The sequence below is a fragment of the Stigmatopora argus genome, chromosome 1 (genome assembly GCF_051989625.1).
Source record: "Stigmatopora argus isolate UIUO_Sarg chromosome 1, RoL_Sarg_1.0, whole genome shotgun sequence".
NCBI classification, from domain to species: domain Eukaryota; kingdom Metazoa; phylum Chordata; class Actinopteri; order Syngnathiformes; family Syngnathidae; genus Stigmatopora; species Stigmatopora argus.
Window position 1 is genome coordinate 28000852 of NC_135387.1, and position 21026 is coordinate 28021877.

Here is a 21026-nt window from a genome sequence, read left to right on the forward strand (position 1 = left end):
TGATAAAACTTGTGGATGAGTGGTTAAGGCGAGGGTCTCATGGTTCTAGAGTCCAGGGTTCGATCCCGGGTCTGTCCTTACTGTGTGGAGTTTGCATGAATATGATAATAAAACTGGCGGTTGAGTGGTTAAGGTGTGGGTCTCATGGTTCTAGAGTCCAGGGTTCGATCCTGGGTCTGTCCTCAGTGTGTGGAGTTGGCATGAATTGGATAATAAAACTGGCGGATGAGTGGATAAGATGTGGGCCTCATGGTACTGGGGTACAGGGTTCGATACCAGGTCGGTCCTCACTGTGTGGAGTTTGCATGTTGTCTTGCGTTCGTTTTCTATAGGTACTTTCAGTTTCCTCCCACATCCCCCCAACAATGCATAGTTGTCCTTTGTCACCTTGTGCCCTGATTGGCTGGTTACCAATTCAGCCTCGTTAGCTGGGACAGGCTCCAGCACCCCCCGCAACCCTTGTGAGGATCAGCGGATCAGAAAATGAATGAATGAATCAAACTTGGAATGCAAATAGATGACCCCACTATAGTATACATTGTACTGCTGTTCTCTTCCTATTTCTTTTAAGCAAGGGAGGTCAAGAGGCAAGTGTGTGTGTGTGTGTGGATATGTTTGTGTGTGTGTGTGCGTGTGTGTGTGTGTTTGAGCAATTGTTAAAAATACCGAAATACCAGTAGACTCTTGGAGCCGGTCCGCATCGCTGACACCAGTCTGACATCACCAAACTAAAAATTGTGTGACTAAAAGCTGGTTCCTGGCACACATCACTCTACAGTCTACACCTTTCTCTCACTCTCTCTCAACCTAACCTCCCTCCCTCCCTCCCACTTTTTCTGGATTATTCAAAAAACTAGTCCACCCGATGTTTTGTTTGTGGGTGGCGTGGGATCAATTCCCATTGGTGGCCATGTGATTGTGAATATGAAGGGTTGTCTTTCTCTATGTGCGCCCTGTGACTGACTGGCGACCAGTCTCGGGTGGAGTCCGGCACCCATGAGCCCTCCTGACAAAGATATACAATGTAATGAAATGAAATGTTAACAACGTGAATGAATTTTATGACAGATGTCATAAAACGTCCTAAAACTAGGCCGAACTTTGGCCTAAACGCTAAACGTTTGAAACAATATCAACTTTGCATCAAAAGCTACTAAACGACTAGTATTTATAATAATATCATTTGGAAGCAGCCATTCATATTCTTCACAGGTTGAATAAGATGGGCTTCAAGTATTGACAAAGTGTGATTTGACGCTTTGGTGGGAGCAAAATAATCGGTTTAAAGTGACCGCTAACGTGATTGGTTCATTCGTTGAAAGACGTCGGCATCATTTTCCAAAAATAATGACGAATTGTCACGGAATTGAATAATAATGGCTAAAGACCAGTTTGCTTTTGCTTTGTCTTGAAAACTGTTAGTGCTAATTCAGTTTCATTCCTGTTTTGACATGTGTTCAAATTTCATTTTTGTTATATTATATTCATTAATATTTCAGCAACACACTTATTTATTTATATATTTATTAATTCATATGTTTATTTATGTATTTATATACTTATCTATGCATTTATTTATATATGTATTTATTAATAAATTTTTATATGTATTTATATATTAATTAAGTAATTTATTTATGTATTTATTTTTATGTATATATTTTTTTTATTTTTTTTTATGTATTTATTTATATATTTATCTATGCATTTATTTATATATTTATTTATTAATAATTTTTATATGTATATATATATTTATTAATTAATTTATTCATGTTTTTTTTATATAAATATTTTTTTTATCAATTCATTTCTGTATTTATTAACTTATTTATTACCTATCTATTTATGTCTACAATGTCTTTTTCTGTGTCTGTATTCTCACCCTCTTGCTACTGTGACAATGAAATTTCCCGAATAAGGGATGAATAAAGTTATCCAATCCAACTCAATCCAAAACAACATTGATATTAAACATTATTTGCATCATATTTCAACTTATTTTTTCTTCTTCCATTTCTTTTCCTATATATTTCCTCCCCCTCCTCCCCCTTCTCCCCTCATCAACTCTTCTTTTAGCCCATTCCACCCCTCCCCCTCCCTTCCCCTCCTTTCCGTAAAATCAACTAGTTTTCCTCCCTCCTTGGCCCTTCATCCTTCACGCCAGGGTGATGGCGAGGGGAGTAACAGGACGGGGGGGGAGCGACTGTTTGAGTAAGCCTGGACTTGACCCCTGCTTTCTGGGCTCCGAGCAGTCTCCTCTCCACCCGGGCCAATGACGGATGGAGAGACAACTCGGCACGACACGTCCATAAGCACACGTACACGGGATTTGCAGAAAGTACGAGCCGTGAACCCGTTGGAGCCAGGCCCATTTTGGGACAATTATAACAACATTTCATTCAGGTATGGTATAGTATATATGTACCTACTATTAACCGGTGGTGTCAAACATGTGGCCTGCGGGCCGAAAGTGGCTGACGAGGACGTTGTCGCTCATTCATACTGTACGTACAGAATTACCGTATTTTCTTGCATATTAGCCACCCCCGCGTATAAGCCGCACCCATAAAATTGCCTTAAAATTGTTGAATTTTGCAATTTCTCGCATATAAGCCGCCCCCAGATTCACAATTTTCACCTCCATATTCATGGTTTTAATAGGGAGGATAAATGTTTTACTTTGAAGGGAAATTCTTAAGAAAAATCATCACATTTGGTATTTCGGAGATACTGTATCAATCGTATAATGGATTGGACATTCTTAATAGGTGTTGCCTGCACGTAGACAAATTCAAACAGGAAGTCATGTGAGCAGTACAATCAGGAAGTGTGTCCGTAGCGGTCTAATTTGACGTCCCTAGGTAAGATGGCGGCGACCTGAGCGAGCAATGGCAGGCACAGAAAGTTAGTTTTTTCACGTTTTATGCAAGATACGGTTTATTTTTTTCTTGAATTTCATTCATAGACGTCAAAATTAATTTTGTTGAGCGTTTTATCTGTTTATCATTTCTCTATTTTGGAATAAATGACCGTATCGGCCGCATTGTTTTGCGTTATGGCGTTTCGTGCATGTCAAGTCTAATTTGTGCGCATATTAGCCGTAGCCTATTTTCACGTGGTGTTTCTCAATAGTTCCCCCATACTTAAAAGACCATGTTTACACCCTCACTTGACTTCCTGTAGCTTTTTTTTCTTCCTCAAGGAAACAATCAAAGTTGCAGACACGGAAGTCATCGTTCTTGGGTGTCAGCGAGTAATCCGTCATTTTGCTGTTTTGGGCTCTTATTTTAGGACTCTCTCATAATACGTCTGTGGGTAACAGTCTGAGTCCGGGGCTAATTTTAAAATGGCTTTGTGATTCATGGTCTTTCCATTGAGAACAACATACCTGTCAACGTATACATTTTTTCCCCATATTTTATACATTTTTTTGATCATTCCAAATTGTGTAAGCCATATAACAACTTTTGTCCAGGATTTTCTAAGTACGGTATTTACCCGCATATAAGCTGCACCCTTATAATTGCCTTAAAGTCGAATTGTACAATTTCTCGCGTATAAGCCGCACCCTTAAAATTGCCTTAAAATGATTGAATTTTAAAATTTCTCGCATATAAGCCGCACCCTTGAAATGGCCTTAAAATGGTTGATTTTTACAATTTCTCGCGTATAAGCCGCACCCTTAAAATTGTCAAATTTGACAATTTCTCGCGTATAAGCCGCTTCCTTAAAACTACCTTGAAATGGTTGAATTTTAAAATTTCTCACGTATAAGCCACACCCTTGAAATGGCCTTAAAATGGTTAAATTTTACAATTTCTCGCATATAAGCCGCACCCTTAAAATTGCCTTAATATTGTCAAATTTCACAATTTCTTGCGTATGAGCAGCACCCTTAAAATTGCCTTAAAATTGTCAAATTTTACAATTTCTCGCATATAAGCCGCTTCCTTAAAACTACCTTAAAATGGTTGAATTTTACAATTTCTCGCGTATAAGCCACCCCCTGATTCACAATTTTCACCTCCATATTCAAATTCCCTTCAGGTGTGATTCCTTGTCCTTTCTGTCCTTGTGTCTTGCGATTGGCTAGCCACCAATTTCGGGGTGTCTCCCGTCTGATGGCCACAGTTGGCTGGGACAGGCTCCATCACCCCCTGCGACCTGGTAAGCAGTTCAGAAAATGTATGCAATGTTGAAATCAATATTAAAAGAAGTAGTTAACCCCTATAGCAAAATCCATCAGCTCCCAAACTCAAAATGGCGGCGTTTCCATTTGGAGCACCATTTTTATCGCCCTTCGCTCGGCTAAGAGTCGATGAGGGCCTCTCCCAGGAAAAGCGAGGACATCCCATCCCGTCCGGCCGGCGCCATAAAGCAGGGCGGCGTTGTTGGCGCAGCGGTGCCTGCGTGTCGGTCTCCGTGACTGCAGTAAAGTTGCTGAGCGCGCCGCTTTCTGTTCCGCGCCGTGTGAATTGACGCCATAAAGCACGGTTGGAACACAACCTTTGGACGTGAAGTCGGCTCACAAACACGCGTACTCCCTCCCTTTTCCTTTGAGTGAAGTCATACGTGCTGAAATTATTACGCTTAATGTTTGTTAAATGTGCGCACAAACAGAGCAAGCGGACTAATGGTGTGCGATTGGATGCGCTTTTACGTAAAGTCGAGTGATGGATGTTAAATACGACTTATGCGGGTCACTCAATTCAACCTTTTTGAGGTTGTGGGACTTTGGGAGTCATAGGCGAAGGGCATTCTTTAATGGTGTTTGTTAATAGTTTCGTTTAACCAATGACACAAATGCAAACCTGTCAACCTCGGCCAATTGCTCCCCTTATTAATGATTGCAATTCCCCTTATTAAGCGATAATAAACCGTGGCACATATTTACTCAAACAGGGTTCACTTAAAAGTCTATAATTTTCCACAAAGTGGATGGGGTGCCCAATCAGTATGCGCTAAATTCAAGATTCTGAATATGTCGCTGGCTGTATGACGCTGACAGCTTGACTGTTTAAGTACATTGCTTGCTGACACGCTATATTTATATAGTGAAAAGGGCGGAAGTGACTGACGCGCATGCGTATATCATGCTTAAAACATGACAATATTAGCAATCGGCAATGACGTTTTCGTCTGCTACAAGTGACCGAGACCATCCGGATTAGAACCGAATTGGGTAAAACGAGATCTGTTTGACAAAAAAAAACGTACTTCGTACGTAAATCCGTACAAAGGTTGTTATGCGGCGTACACAATTTGACATGATCAAAAAAATGCACAAAATACGAGAAAAACGTATAAGTTGACAGGTATCAAATGATTCACAGTATTGAAAGTTACAAATAAAGTTCGGTATGATTTGTAATACGGAGGGATGGGGAAGTATAAAAAAAATACTTTCGAATCAAAAAAAAAAATCTATTTTTTGATGGAAACGTGTTTGCTGCCAAGAAGAAACTGTTCCATATCTATATCTATAATCTGCATCTAAAATCTAATTTAAAATCTAAATTCTATATTCTATCATCTAAAATCTATAATCTATAATCTATAATCTATAATCTAAAACCTAAAACTTAAAACTATCTCTATTTGTGAGATTTAAAAAAAAAAAAACGAAAATTAAAGGTCAATTCATGAACAGAAATATGAACTCACCTCCAATGAGATCTTTGGTGACATTTATCTTTTATTATATTCATTCATGTCCATCAGTCAAATTAATAAATAGTAAATCAGTTCAACCTGAACAGATCCCAAAGAAAAAAAAACAGACAGTGACATATTCTGTAAAGTACAATAACAATAACAATAACAATAACAAATGTCCTTCATTATTGACAAAGTACAATCAAAAAGATTGTTCGTAATAATTTCCCCTTTTTTTTGAGAGAGAGATAGAAACATTGCACTCTTTCAGTCAATTGTTCGGACAAATAACCGTATTTTCTCGCATATTAGTCGCCCCCGCGTATAAGCCCTAAAAATTGCCATAAAATCATTGAATTTAAGGATTTCTCTCGTATAAGCCGCCCCCTGATTCACAATTTCCACCTCCATATTCATGGTTTTAATAGGGAGTAAAAATGTGTTACTTTGAAGGGAAAATCTTAAGAAAAATCATTGCACGTGGCATTTCTGAGATATTTTATGAATCGAAAGGATGGTCTGCTAGATTGCACATTCCGAAAGAGTGTTGCCTGCACGTAGACAAATTAGAAAAGGTAGTCAGGTGACCAGTACAACCAGGAAGTGTGTCCATAGCTGTCTAGTTTGTCATCCCTAGGTAAGATGGAGGCGCCCTGAGCGAGCAATGGCAGGCACAAGTGATTTTTTCATGCAAGATATGTTATTTTTTCTTAAATTTCATTCATAAATGTCGAAATAAATTTTGTTAAGCATTTTATCTGTTTTATTTTGTAATAAAAGACCATATTGGCTGAATTGTCGTTATGGCGTTTCGTGCATGTCAAGTCGAATTTGTTCGCATATAAGCCGTACCCTTGATTCAGTCATCATTTTTTTAGCGCCAAATACGGCCTATATGCGAGAAAATACGGTCAAAAATGGAATTGAAAGCGTTCTATGTCACAAAGCAATTGCTCAAAACACCTTGCTTAGTGGGGCGGGGGCGGGGTTAGGAGTGAAATGATATTGTCCACCCACCGCCACGTTTAACTGCCCTTATCTCAATATAAATAATGTGTCTATAAAAGTTAATCATCCACCTGCTGGTGATGAGACGTGTCCAGCAGCCATAAAAAAACAACTTTTTCTTCCATTTTATTTCTGCGGCGACGGCAACATGTCCTCATCGGGATTGTTAAAAATAAAACAAGAACAATAAAAACATCAGAATGGTCTAAAATGAATAATTGCGGAGCATTTTCTCTCTTTAAAAGTCACATGATTGTCTTTTGCATTGGTGCATTTGTATAGGTAGTTAGGTAGAGGGATCCTGGACCTTTTGGGGGAGGGGCCTCACACTTTAATTTAGGAATTTAGATGCCTACCTCCCTTGCATTGGATGTCCCGGCGAGTAAGACGTGGAGGTTGGATGACGGACGGCGTTTACGGCTCACGCTTGGGAAAGAGCGCACCAGGAGTTCTGTGGAGCCATGGGCGTCGGCGTAAAAACGTAATCGTCGTATTTAATGTCCATGGGTGCCGATGATATGGTGGCATTCAATTGGGCAGTTGTCTGCAAAGAGAAATAAATTGGACTGATTAAGATTGTCTTAAATGTGGCAGAAATGCTTTGAAACATAAAAAAATGAACGAAGGGAATATTTTTGGGTCAAACTACAGGATAGCTTGAGTTTAATGTATTTATGCGGTGGTGCAACTTGACGAGAGCTTTTGAATGGAGTGTTTGTTGAACTGTTAAATATACAGTGGGACCTCTACTTACAAAAAAAAATTCAACTTACAAATCCACTTCTGGTGCCAATGAATTTGACAATTAATTACACTTTTTCCTTTTTAAAGTGTTTAGTTGGTTGTATTGGAATGAATTAAGACTTTTACAGTGGAACCTCTACTTACAAAAGAAAATTCAACTTACAAAACCACTTCTGGTACCATCGAATTTGAAAATTAATTACACTTTTTTTCATTTTTAAAAGTGTTTAGTTGGTTGTATTGGAATGAATTAAGACTTTTACATGGAAATTTAGTCTTTACTTACGAAAAAAATCCAGGTACAAAACCACTTCTGGTACCCATCAATTACACAAGTACTTACACTTATGCTTTTATAATTTTTGAAGGGTATAGTTGGTCGTATTGGAAGGAATTAAGACTTTTACATGAAAAAAAGAGTCTTTACTTACAAAAAATTCAAGTTACAAACCCACTTCTGGTCCCAATTAATTTCATAAGTAAAGACACATTTGACAGGCCTCAATTCATTCCAACGCGGCACACGAAACCATTTAAAAATGATAAAAGCACACTAGTTTTGTGTGAAATAGGTCAGTAACATACACACACACACACACAAATTAAGCCATTCAAATGAGAACCAGTCACAAGCTATACAACATTTTCTATTGTTTTTGAACTGCGAGTGTGTTGGTAAGGCAAACATTTGGCAACTGATTAAAACATACACACGCAACTTTTAATTATGAATTCAAAAGAACTTTGATGAAAAACGCCAGTCGAACGCACACAAAAAGCCTCAGGGAGACTCAGCAGCCAATGGTAGGCTAGTGGCGTGTTGGGAGTCAACCAATGGGAGAGCGACTCTATCATGTGAAGATCAAAAAACAATACAGGAAGTATGTTTACGTTTTAAGGCACATGTGTCAAAGTGGCGGCCCGGGGGCCAAATCTGGCCCGCCGCATCATTTTGTGTGGCCCGGGAAAGTAAATCATGAGTGCCGACTTTCTGTTTTAGGATCAAATTAAAATGAAGAGTATAGATGTATATTACATTTCTTGATTTTCCCCCTTTTAAATCAATAATTGTAATTTTTTAATCTATTTTTTCTGTGTTTTAGTTCAAAAATCATTTTGTAAAATCTAAAAATATATTTAAAAAAAGCTAACATAAACATTGTTTTAGATCTATAAAAAACTGAATATTCAGGGCTTATAATTCATTTATTTAAAAAAATCTAAATATTATATCTAAAATGGTCCGGCGCACGTGAAAGTAAATCATGAGTGCCGACTTTCTGTTTTAGGATCAAATTAAAATGAAGAGTATCGATGTATATTAAATTTCCTGATTTTCCCCCTTTTAAATCAATATTTGTCATTTTTTAATCCATTTTTTCAGTGTTTTAGTTAAAAAATCATTAAAAAATCTAAAAATATATTTAAAAAAAGCTAAAATAAACATTGTTTTAGATCTGTAAAATATCTGAATATTCAGGCCTTTTAATCCAGTTCTTTTAATCAATTTATTAAAAAAAATTCTAAATATTATATCTAAAATGGTTTGGCCCACATGAAATCGAGTTGACGTTAAAGCGACCTGCGAACCAATCCGAGTCTGACCCCCTTGTTTTAAGCGATCTTTAATTACTTTTTTTAAAGTACATTTCTTTTGTTTGGCAACTTGAATTTCTTTTGTATCTTGAAACGCAATGACATTTCGAAAACATGAATATTGCATATGTTGGAGCATTTTTAAGTAGCGGTACCATCATATACATTTCTCAAGTGAAAAGATGGCAAAGCCACTTTGTACTTCAGAAAGGGTGACGTAAGACGTTAAGAAGAGACGGGACAGCTGTTTGCTTTCTGGGGAGGGGGGGGGGGCGGTCCCATTGTGAACCAGACAGAAAAAAGGCACCTTAATCCTCTTTTACAATTGTGGACAAACAAACACAAGTAAAACAGCTTAGGTATGTGTGTATACTTAATTAGTTTCAATGTAAGAAGAGTAGTGGGCCATTTTGCGGACATTTTAGCAACAACAAATGCAATGAAAAAAGTTCCATATAAATAAAATAGCAGGGTCTTTGAAAACAGTGCCGCCCAAAAAGTCGATGCTCCTCTATTTACATTTTTTTTTCAATTTGCTTAAATAAATAGGAGATCCAAGAGTAAAAAGTAACTTGTAAAAAGAGAAAATTGACTTTTTTCTTCAATACCCACTTTGAAATTATTCAACTACAGTGGTACCTCGACATACGAGTGCCCTGGCATACGAGCAATTTGAGATAAGAGTAATTTTTCGGGCAAATATTTATCTTGAGATACGAGACAAATTTTGATATACGAGTAGACAGCAGACGCGAGATGCTGCTCATAAGAACACCATGGCCACTGTCTTTCCCGTCGCAACTCCCTCGTGTAATGTCTCTACGAGCACTAGGCGGAGCGTTGCATTTTGTCAGTGATTTTTTTTCCCCGTTAGTCCGTGCGAATGGCGGAGCGATCGCTAATACGAGAGGAGTATTTATGACTTTTCGTTGTCAAGTGGTCGTGCGTTATCCTATTGTAAGGACATTTGTGCGCATCATTTTGGGAATATTTTGAAGGGAAAACAATAGCAAACAACCCTCAATAGGTTGCATCTGAAAGTCAGGGTGGAGGCGGGGCCAATATAGCCAAGAAGAATGGTATCAAAATTTAAAACAAAATTACAATTAAGCTTAGTGTAAGGTTAGATTAAACTTATTTTTGAGTGTGTCTGCATCGTAATCCGAGTTCATTTAAATTAGTTTTTTTTTAATGTTACGAGCGCGTTGCCGTGCAAAAAGTCTCTCCCGCGAAATCCGTCTAATTTTAATAATATTAAACACATTTTAGTAATATTAAACCACTAGTTATCTGTTACTTTCTTAATAGAACAATTAAAAATCTTTTTCCGATCCAATATCCTGTTTTTGGTGTTTTTTCAGAGGCTTGGAACGAATTAATTAGTTTTTAGTACATTTCTATGGGAAACGTTCATTTGAGTTACGAGTAAATCGACATACGAGCTCAGTCCCGGAACGAATTAAGCGCGTATCTCGAGGTACCACTGTACTAAATTAGAAAATACTATTTAGTATTCCGGTTTTGATCAAAACACGCAGTTTCACCGAATGCCTGCCATTGAAAGAGCACTACCTGGGTGGCCGATGTGACGGTCTGTCCTGCGTAGGGCGAAGACGTCATGCTGGGTTCGCTCTTGATGGTTGAGGCGTGCTCGGACACCAAAAGTGACGAAGGCGGGCTGCTGCCAGAGGCTGTGGGCGTTCCTAAAAAAAAAATCATTGAACATTTCATTATTCATTTTTGAAATGTAAGACGCTGAAAATAATGCCATTGCCGAAATGGGTAAAACAAGATCGGGTTTGACAAAAAAACTACTTAAAAAATTATTTTCCTTTACAAAAGTTGTTATACAGCAATATGATGAGGAATGATCAATACATTTATAAAATACGGGGAAATGTATAAGTTGCTAAGTATGGTGAGTGTGAAACAAAAGTAAACAAAACTCAAGACCCACCTGCGGGTAATTTGTTCTTAGGCATTTTGGGTTTGCGTTTCCTTGTTTGGATACTCTCTTTCTTCATGGCCAGCGGTCGGGGAACCTGCAAGAAGAAGAGAAGCACTCACTCTTCCAAAAGAGGCTAGGGTGTCATAAAAAAGACGCTAGTTCAACTACTTCGCGGTGTCTTTGATAACAACCACCACGGTTCTCTTGGAGAAACATTACGCAGCATCTAATAAGCAATCTTGATGCCAAATGGTCGTGAACGTTAGCTCATTTGCTAAAATGGGTTGACAGTGAGTTAGCGTGGAGCGTGTCTAGGAGTCCTCTCTTGTTTGGAATTTAAAAAAAAAAAAGATGTCTTTGAAAGACAGTCTTTTATTCATCTTCTGAGGATTCGCTTGAGGGATTTCCGTTTCGTTTACATCAAGCATTTAACTGCATTAACAATTCCTACACAGCTTGTCTTTATTAGGGTCATGATAACAGATCTGGAGGATACTCCAGCTGCCAATTCATTCTATGAATAAGATTTTATATTTATTACAACTCTTTTTTTCAGGACTATAAGTCGCAGCTGGCAAAGAATACACAACGAAGAAGGAAAATGTATATGGAGTACAAGTCACATTTTTGGGAGGGCATTTTTTTTATGCGAAACCAAGAAAAAACATATGTTAAAGTGACAATAGTAAAATGGAGAACATTAGGTTAAAAAGAAAATTTAAAAGACACACAAAAAAGTCAAAGACACACAAAAAAGTCAAAGACACACAAACACATTTAAAAGCGTATCAAAACGGACCACTTGATTTTAAAAAAGCGAATGTCAAATCAAAATGAACTGAAAAAGGTTCAACTTGATTAAAATTCAAAGACACAAAAAAGTCGAAGACACACAAACACTCATTTAAAAGCGTATAAAAATGGACCCACTTGATTTTAAAAAAGCAAATGTCAAATCAAAATATACTGAAAAAGGTTCAACTTGATTAAAAATTCAAAGACACCAAAAAGTCAAAGACACAAAAAGGTCAAAGACACAAAAAAAGTCAAAGACACACAAACACATTTAAAAGCAAATTAAAACGGACCCACTTGAGTTTAAAAAGCGGATGTCAAATCAAAATAAACTGAAAAATGTTCAACTTGATCGAAAATTCAAAGACCCACAAAAAAGTCAAAGACACACAAACACATTTAAACGCTAATTAAAACATACCTACTTGATTTTAAAAAGCGGATATTAGATCAAATCAAACTGAAAAATGTTCAACTTGATAGAAAATTTGGGGGAGCAAAAATTCAAAGACACACAAAAAAGTCAAAGACACACAAACACATTTAAATGCTAATTAAAACATACCTACTTGATTTGAAAAAGCGGATATTAGATCAAATCAAACTGAAAAATGTTCAACTTGATAGAAAATTTGGGGGAGCGAAAATTCAAAGACACACAAAAAAGTCAAAGACACACAAACATTTAAACGCTAATTAAAACATACCTACTTGATTTTAAAAAGCGGATATCAGATCAAAACAAACTGAAAAATGTTCAGCTTGATAGAAAACTTGGGGGAGCGAAAATTCAAAGACACAAAAAATGTCAAAGACACACAAACACATTGAAAAGCGAATTAAAACGAACCCATTTGATTTTTAAAGCACCAACGTCAAATCAAAACAAACTGAAAAACATTCAACTTGATAGAAAATTTGAAGGAGTGAATTTCAAAACGACAACAAGCACGCATAACATACCCCGTGCAGTTTCATGTAGAGACCACAGGCGTTACACACTGGTTCCCCCTCAGCATTCCGTCTCCACAGCGTAGTGGTGCTGGTGTGACAGTTGGTACAGCACAGGCCAGCTCGTCGAGAAGTCGTCTGCTGTCGTTGGACAAACAAAGCAGACGCTTGTATTTTTGCATTTGGACTCCATTTAAGGTAAAACATTCCCTTGAAATGGAATGGCAGGATTATAACACAGGACACGATTTGAAAGTAACAAACATGCAGGAATAGAAATCAAAAAATAATTTTACACCAGAGCAGGAACCAAACTCACTCTGGTTTGTGGGCCAACTAGATCTGATGTGGGCCTAACCCGTTTATTTTAGCCATAAAAGGCAACTTAATGGCACTGAAAGAAGAGAGTGCACAGCCAGTTTAAGTGAATTGGACATCTATCGTTGTCAACGCCAGGCAGTGAGTAAAAAAAAAAAGTCACTTTTGTACCTACTTATTTATGTGACCACTTATTCAATGTTGACGACTACGTATTTATTATATTGACTACTTATCTATGTTGACGACTACGTATTTATTATATTGACTACTTATCTATGTTGACGACTACGTATTTATTATATTGACTACTTATCTATGTTGACTACTACGTATTTATTATATTGACTACTTATTTATTATATTGACTACTTATTTATTATATTGACTACTTATTTATTATATTGACTACTTATTTATTATATTGACTCCTTATTTATTATATTGACTACTTATTTATTATATTGACTACTTATTTATTATATTGACTACTTATCTATTATATTGACTACTTATCTATGTTGACTACTACTTATTGATTATTTATTACTATTATTTATTTATTATTTATGTTTGTTTGTTGTTGTTATTTGTGCACTTCCCTACTTATTTATGTTGTTGACTATTTTTTATGTCACTACTTATTTATTGATTATTTATGGGGTATTGTTATTATTTATTGACTGTTTATTTGTCTGTTTCTTTGTTGTTGTTTTTTGTGCACTTTCCTACTTATTCATGTTGTTAACTACTTTTTACGTGACTACTTATTTATTGATTTTTATTTATTAGATATTGTTATTATTTATTAACTATTTATTTGTCTGTTTGTTTGTCATTGTTTTTTAACTCTGTGGTAAAGCTTTAAATCTCATTATACTTGTATAATGACAATAAAAGCATTCAATTCGATTCAAATTAATTAAATTTTGTGTCACTTCCTTGCCAATTTAGTCATTTTGATAGTTGGCTGTATTAGATACATGCATTGCCTTCATTAAATGGCTTTTATGTATTTTATTGTTTTTGTGGCTCCAGACATTTTTTTCCGTCCAATGTGTCTCTTTCAACATTTTGGGTTGCTGACCTTTGTACGAGTGTATTTAAGCAAGTCAGATGTCTTTGTAAACTAAAAAAAATCCACTTTTGTCTTACCAGTCTTTTCTGAGGTTTGATGAGCGGCCTGTTAATTCCGTTCATCTTGTGGTAGAGGCCACAGGCGTTGCACAGGTAGTGACCCGTGCCATCTCTGCGCCATAAAGGTGTGGAAATGGAGCCGCAGTTGACACACTCCCTGCCCTCAATGGCCATGTCCTCCACCAGATCTGAGCAAACAGTTGCAACACTTTTCATGCCCAACACATTCTCTCCGTTATGACTTGAAATATACCTTATGAGAAACTTTCAAACCAAACAGAACCATTTTTCTAATCCGATTTTACGACCATTTGCTCGAGTTTTAAAAATTCAACTCTCAACTTGAATTCATGGGTGGTCCGAGTTAGGTTTCATTTAATGTAACACAAGTAGATTTATTCATCCATTTTCTGAACTGGTTAGCACGTTAGCCTCACAACTCTGGGGTCCTGGGTTCAAATCCAGGTCGGTCCACCTGTGTGGAGTTTGCATGTTCTCCCCTGGGCCTGCGTGGGTCTTCCCCGGGTACTCCGGTTTCCTCCCACATTCCAAAGACATGCATGCTTGGCTAATTGGACACTAAATTGCCCCTAGGTATGAATGTGTGTGAATGGTTCTCCGTCTCCTCGTGCCCTGCGATTGGCTTAGAGTGACGCTCGCCTGGGATAGGCTCCAGCACCCCCCACGACCCTAGTGAGGATAAAGCGGTTCAGAAAATCAATGAATGCATGAAAGGAGTTTTTGAACTGTTGACTAGTTCTCTTGATATGTATAGACATATATTTCCCAAAACGCTGATCCTCACAAGGGTTGCGGAGGGTGCTGGAGCCTATCCCAGCCAACTACGGGCACCAGGCTGGGGACACCCTGAATCGGTGGCCAGCCAATCGCAGGGCACAAGAAGACAGAGGACAACCAATCACACAGAGCTAGGGGCAATTTAGAGTGATCAAATAGCCTAGCAAGCATATTTTGGGGATGTGGGAGGAAACCAAAGTACCTGGAGAAAACCCACGCAAGCCAAGGGGCAATTCAGAGTGATCAAATAGCCAAGCAAGCATATTTCGGGGATGCGGGAGGAAACCAAAGTACCCAGAGAAAACCCACGCAAGCCCAGGGTCAATTTAGAGTGATCAAATAGGCTCAGGGGAGAAGATGCAAACTCCACACAGGTGGACCGACCTGGATTTGAACCCAGGACCCCAGAGTTGTGAGGCTAACATGCTAACCAGTATATTTATGGGATGTGGGAGGAAACCAAAGTACCCAGCGAAAACCCACGCAAGCCCAGGGGCAATTTAGATTGATAAAATAGCCTAGCAAGCATCTTTTTGGGATGTGGGAGGAAACCAAAGCACCCAGAGAAAACCCACACAAGCCCAGGGGCAATTTAGATTGATACAATAGCCTAGCAAGCATGTTTTTGGGATGTGGGAGGAAACCAAAGTACCCGGAGAAAACCCACGCAAGCCCAGGGGCAATTTAGATTCCATAAAATAGCCGAGCAAGCATCTTTTTCGGATGTGGGAAGAAACCAAAGTACCCAGAGAAAACCCACACAAGCCCAGGGGCAATTTAGATTGATAAAATAGCCTAACAGGCATGTTTTTGGGATGTGGGAGGAAACCAAAGTACCCGGAGAAAACCCACACAAGCCCAGGGGCAATTTAGATTGATAAAATAAACAATGAAGCCCGCCACGGGATCGAACCTAAGACCCCAGGACTGCGAGGCCAACGCACTAACCACTTAACCACCGTTGCACTCAACATGAATTCCATCCAGAAATTCCTGTCACGTGGAAGTCAAGGATAGGACTGACCCCAACTGACGTCTGGTCTAATTTAGAGACCAGTGTGAGATGAATAGCTTTCATTCCTTAAACCAAGTGATAGAGAGAGAGAGATCAAACCCGGCATTGGGGAGACAGACTAATGGAGAGGGGGGTGTTATCAGACAGAAATATCCAGGGGTCCCTTCTATCCATCACAGCCCTGACACACAACGGACTCCGGGCTTAAATTGGCCAGAATGCAGTTACTCAACCCATGGGTGATGTATGAATTTTCAACTGTCATTACAAAATGGTTGAACAAAAAAAAACAGCTTTCAAAAGGTATAAAGTGCTAAGATGTACATTTGGCATCTTTGTCATTACAAAGGATTTCTGTTAATTTGAACACCAAAAACATTTTTTTCATTTAGATTTGCAGCACACACATTTAGAGTTCTCATTTTGACAATTTTATGAACTACAATAAATAACATTTCAGTTGCTCCAGTTTTGAAACGGTTCAAACTGTGTTATGGATTCAATGCGACTGGAAACTGACTTAGTTTTTACATGAAACCTGATCATTTCACTCTATAAATAGTCTTTTTTAAAACTGTTTATCCTCACAAGAGTCGTAGGGGGTGCTGGAGACTATCCGAGCTAACTAGGGGAACCAGGCAAGGGGATGCCATAATTTGGTGGCCAGCCAATCGCGGATCCTAAAGATATGAATTATTCTATACTCAGATGGAGGGCACCTCATTTAGGACCGGACTTTAATTCATTTATTTTACAAATGACATTTTTGTTTCATAATTTTTCCAATTTGTTTCAAATAAGTTTTTCCTCATTTATCCATTGTTGAAAACATACATATGTCCATTTTGTGTGGATCTGGTGGAAGTCCATTTGTTAAGTTTCCTAAAAAAATGTAACTCCGGATTTATATGATTGTCTTAACGTTGCTGTCATTTTATTGTTATATTGTGTTTCAGCTTAGAGACTGTTGGGGTCTTTCTGATGGCTGCAGGGGTGACAAATGCTGCTAACGAATCAGAACAATGGGCTCTTGTGTTAGAGTGTATTGAGCCCTAAAAATCAAAACACTGCACTGTCACTGAGGGATTAGATTACCATATTAATTGATTGTTTTTACTTGGCCTCTCCAAGAAGAATGTGGATTGTCTTGGTTGAATTTGGGGAATTGTGAAAAAACAAACAAACAAAAAACCCTTTGATTCAACACAAAAAGTTGACGTTAATACTCATGAATTACAGCAGGAGATAATGTAAAACAGAGTGGGTATAGGCAACAATCACTATATGGATATACACTATAATTTATTTTTAATATCATGCAGCTAAACCACATTTAACAAATATATATAAAGAAAATCAAGAAAAAATAATTTTTCATTTGTTGTCAATCTAATTATGCGATGATGACTATTAGTATTTAAGACCAAATCCTTAATTGCATCCTACTGAATTATAATTATATATATTATATTAATTATATATTTCTAATATAATGTTAAGTTTACTCAACCAGTATCCATATCAGAATGTACCTATTTCTGATAATGATAAATATTGATAAGAAGCTCCCAACACACTATGTTTTAAAGTGACACTGTAAAAGTAAAACAATATTGCAGATAATTTTTTTAATGTAATTTCAATAGTGGAAATATGAATCGCAAATTCTATTTGTGGGGGGGCGATATTTTAAAAAAATCAAAAACAATGTATTTAGAATTTGGAACTAGCTCATTGCGGGAAGGTCAACAAGTCAAAAATCATGTAAATTGACTTTTTTGTAAAGAAACAAAAAAAAACTTTTTTGTGCCTATAAATGGAAAAAGTGCAGCCATGCCTACCCATACTCGTGCGCCGCGTCGACAAACTTCCTTGACGGCCTTGCAGGCTCATCACTCCGCTCTCGAACGGTCCCGGCGTCCACGAGGACGTCGCCATTTCCGGGCTCATGTAGGCGTACGGACCGGTGTAAGAGCCCCCCATGGGCCTCACCAGTGCCCCGCCGAGCTGCTCCGCCCGGCCGCCATTCCCCAACACCAGCGGGCTCTGGTAGGCGCCGTCCCGGCCGGGGTTGCCGCTCAGCGGCGGGCTGTGCGAGTACGAGAAGCCGTGTGACGGGTGAGGGCTGCTGGGTGCGAAAGAGGAACCGTCCGTGCTGCCCTGTGGCCAGCCGTGGGAGTGATGGTGGTGAGGGTGGTGGTGGTGGTGAGCGTGGTGGTGGTGAGCCCCGAGGCCGTGGGACTGGTGAGACGGCTCGCAAGGCTGCAGGCTGTAGGGGAGCGTGGACAGCATGCCCGGGACCCGACTGGTGGGGACGTAGACGGGGGAGTTAGCCGAGGGGTGCATGTAATTCCCGGTGTCGTGAGTGTAAGGGGACTGGTTGGACGACAAGGTCAGACTTTGATACATTTTTGTTTTTCCTCATTCACGTCCAGGTAAAAAAAACAAGTCCTTCGTGCACGCGAGACCCCGTCCGGTCCTCCCCTGCAAAAGACATCATAAAGGTTGGTTAATTTCATTTTTGGATAGATTAAAATAAAATAAACAATCAGAATTGTGAATTACTGATAAAATTGAACGCAGCTGTGAAAGTGACGTTTAAAATGCATCACAGCCCCTCAAACGCACCTTTCGCGTAACTTCCCCTGCTGATAAACAACCTATAAAATGAATGTAACCGATTAGAATTATTTAAATATAAATAGTAATAATGTTTAAATTGGAAAAAGTTTGTTTTTTAAGACGTGTGAAAATAAATCTTAATCTTATGATCAAACGAGTTTGACTACGCATGCTAATCAATAATAAAGTATCCCGGTGGCATTGAACTCATCACAAAAACAAAACAAAACAATTGAAACCCGTGTGCACAACATTGATGATAACGGGCGGAAGGATACACGAAAACATTATTTAGTTCCAAGTACTCGGTGCATTACATTATCTTACCAGATAAGGCCCAACAGGTGATAAAATAAGAAACAAATCAGTCCAGTCGCTGTCACCCAAAGGAAAGCAAGTAAAAAGAAAAAAAACTTTCTGTAAGAAAAGAGAAGAGGAGAGGGAGAGCCGCACAAAACTCCAAAGCAGGCAGGCGTTTAAACAAAGTAGTCCTTTTTAAAAATCGGTCCCGATTAAAGAATTATTTACTGTCCAATTCGTGTCTCTCGGTCCAGTGGAAATCGGGACCGGTGCTGATAAATGCTGATAGACGTGTGCGTCGACTTGCTCTCCCACTGGAAATTTTGTAATCGCTGGAGGATCACGTGACCCAGCGCGGAGGTAGGCCCAAAAGGAAGGGTGGTGGTCGGAGAGGAGGGCCCGTGGGTGCCTCCCCCCTGGAAAGGCCTGCACCTGTATGCTAAATTGCTATTTAAAAAATTTATTTTTATTTATTAAAAAAAAAAGGCATTTCGATTTGTGTTTGAACCATTCGTAATCGCGGTATTTGTTTTAAAAATGTTACGATATTTTCGATTTTTTTTCGAAGTGAATTCATTCGCAATTTCGTATGTTGGATTTTATTAATGTATTTATTATTATTATTATTATTTGACCTTATTTAGATGAAATAATTTACCATGAATTTATTGGAGATGATTAACATGGGCTTTTCATTTGGTTTTCGTTAGCCCAGATGCATATTGATGACGACATAGATAAGGATAGGGATAAATGTTAAACATAAATGAATGCTAATTAAAAAGTGATACTATATAAAGAATATAGAGTAAAATAATAAGATAAGAAAATAGTGGTGCTTGTAAATGATTGCTTGCTTGCGTGGAAAATAAGGGCTGTTAGAGTGTGTGTGTGTGTGTGTTAAGATTAAAAATGAGAATTATGTATGGAAAAATATGACAAAAACATTACAGATTTGTACATATGTTCTGTATACTGTCACTTTTATTGATAAAAGAAAAAGTGTGAAATTAAAATATTATTTTGGTTATAGTTTAGCACATTAAAATGAACAAAACAGCAAAATATCATGATGATTATAGTATTAATATCATAAAGGCTTGAGTGTATGTAGAGATTTTATTTTATTAAAATTATTTAGAGCTCTGCAAGAAGGTCTACTCTTATTAAAAATATTTAAAAAGTGGAAAAAACATTTCTTCAAGTAAGAAAAACTATATTTTCACATATGAATATGAGTCATATATCGAGATAATTGATTTTTCTTTAGTATATAATTACTGTTTACTCAAAACATCTTAAATAGTAGTCATACCAAAGTGTAATTTTGGGGAAAAAATACATGGGATGGTTTATAATAAAATAATTTATGTTTAGGTCAATTGATTAAGCACAATGAACAATTGCAGTTAGTTTTGTAGTTTAACAGAACAATAGAAACAAGAACCTTTAAATTGTGATGTTATCAATTATTTAGCTTTTTCATTTATAGAAAATATGAATTATGAGTTAACCCAAGTTCAATTTATTGTAATCTGCAGTGATTGATAATAAAAATGTGATTTACAATAAACAAAATAAGGTAAAATAGAGAGTACTTGATTTTTTCCATCTCCAGCTGAGTCGCTAAATTCTCTTTGTTTGAATATTTTTACATAAAAACAATCTTATTATAATTATTATAAATATAGTGTAGTAAAGTAGCAATATCAAAACATGAGAAATCTAAGAGCGGTTACATTATATATTTTTACTGTATACTATAGTAATATAGACACACAAAAATGGTTCATTGTGAACCTTTTGGACCTCATTTGTAGATTTTTATTTATTTGTATGTAAAGTCGTCACCTTTTAAGAGCCTTTATTTACTGTTGGAGTTTTAAAGTAGGACCTGTTGATGATTAAAATATAAAAATAATCAAACCACCAGTTGAAATTCTTAAGAGGATGTGTGAGCCGTATAATTGGAATGTGTGTGTGTGTGTGTGTGTGTGTGTGTGTGTGTGTGTGTGTGTCATACACACACTTATTTGGCTTTACATTTACTTGTACTTGTTATAATATTTGTAAGAGGACCAAAAGGAGCAAAGAAAGTAGACTAAAAAAAGTATATTTTATGTTCATTGAGCTAAA

The 21026-nt window shown here is 37.6% G+C and overlaps 1 protein-coding gene across 2 annotated transcripts; it reads right to left on the bottom strand.

Annotated features, from left to right (window-relative positions):
* Window positions 1-6438: 6438 nt before the first annotated feature.
* Window positions 6439-19257, bottom strand: gata5 (GATA binding protein 5). 2 transcript variants are annotated; one of them, XM_077595382.1, is made up of 7 exons: window positions 18918-19257; window positions 17810-18452; window positions 14174-14343; window positions 12713-12841; window positions 10964-11048; window positions 10579-10709; window positions 6439-7210 (listed from the first exon to the last, which is right to left on the bottom strand). In XM_077595382.1, exons 2-7 carry the CDS (start codon window positions 18375-18377, stop codon window positions 7088-7090), a joined length of 1206 nt encoding a protein of 401 aa, XP_077451508.1. In that variant the 5' UTR covers window positions 18378-18452; window positions 18918-19257; the 3' UTR covers window positions 6439-7087. The 2 variants fall into 2 exon arrangements, with proteins under 2 accessions (XP_077451508.1, XP_077451513.1); XM_077595387.1 differs by lacking the exon at window positions 18918-19257 and adding an exon at window positions 18597-18635.
* Window positions 19258-21026: the final 1769 nt, after the last annotated feature.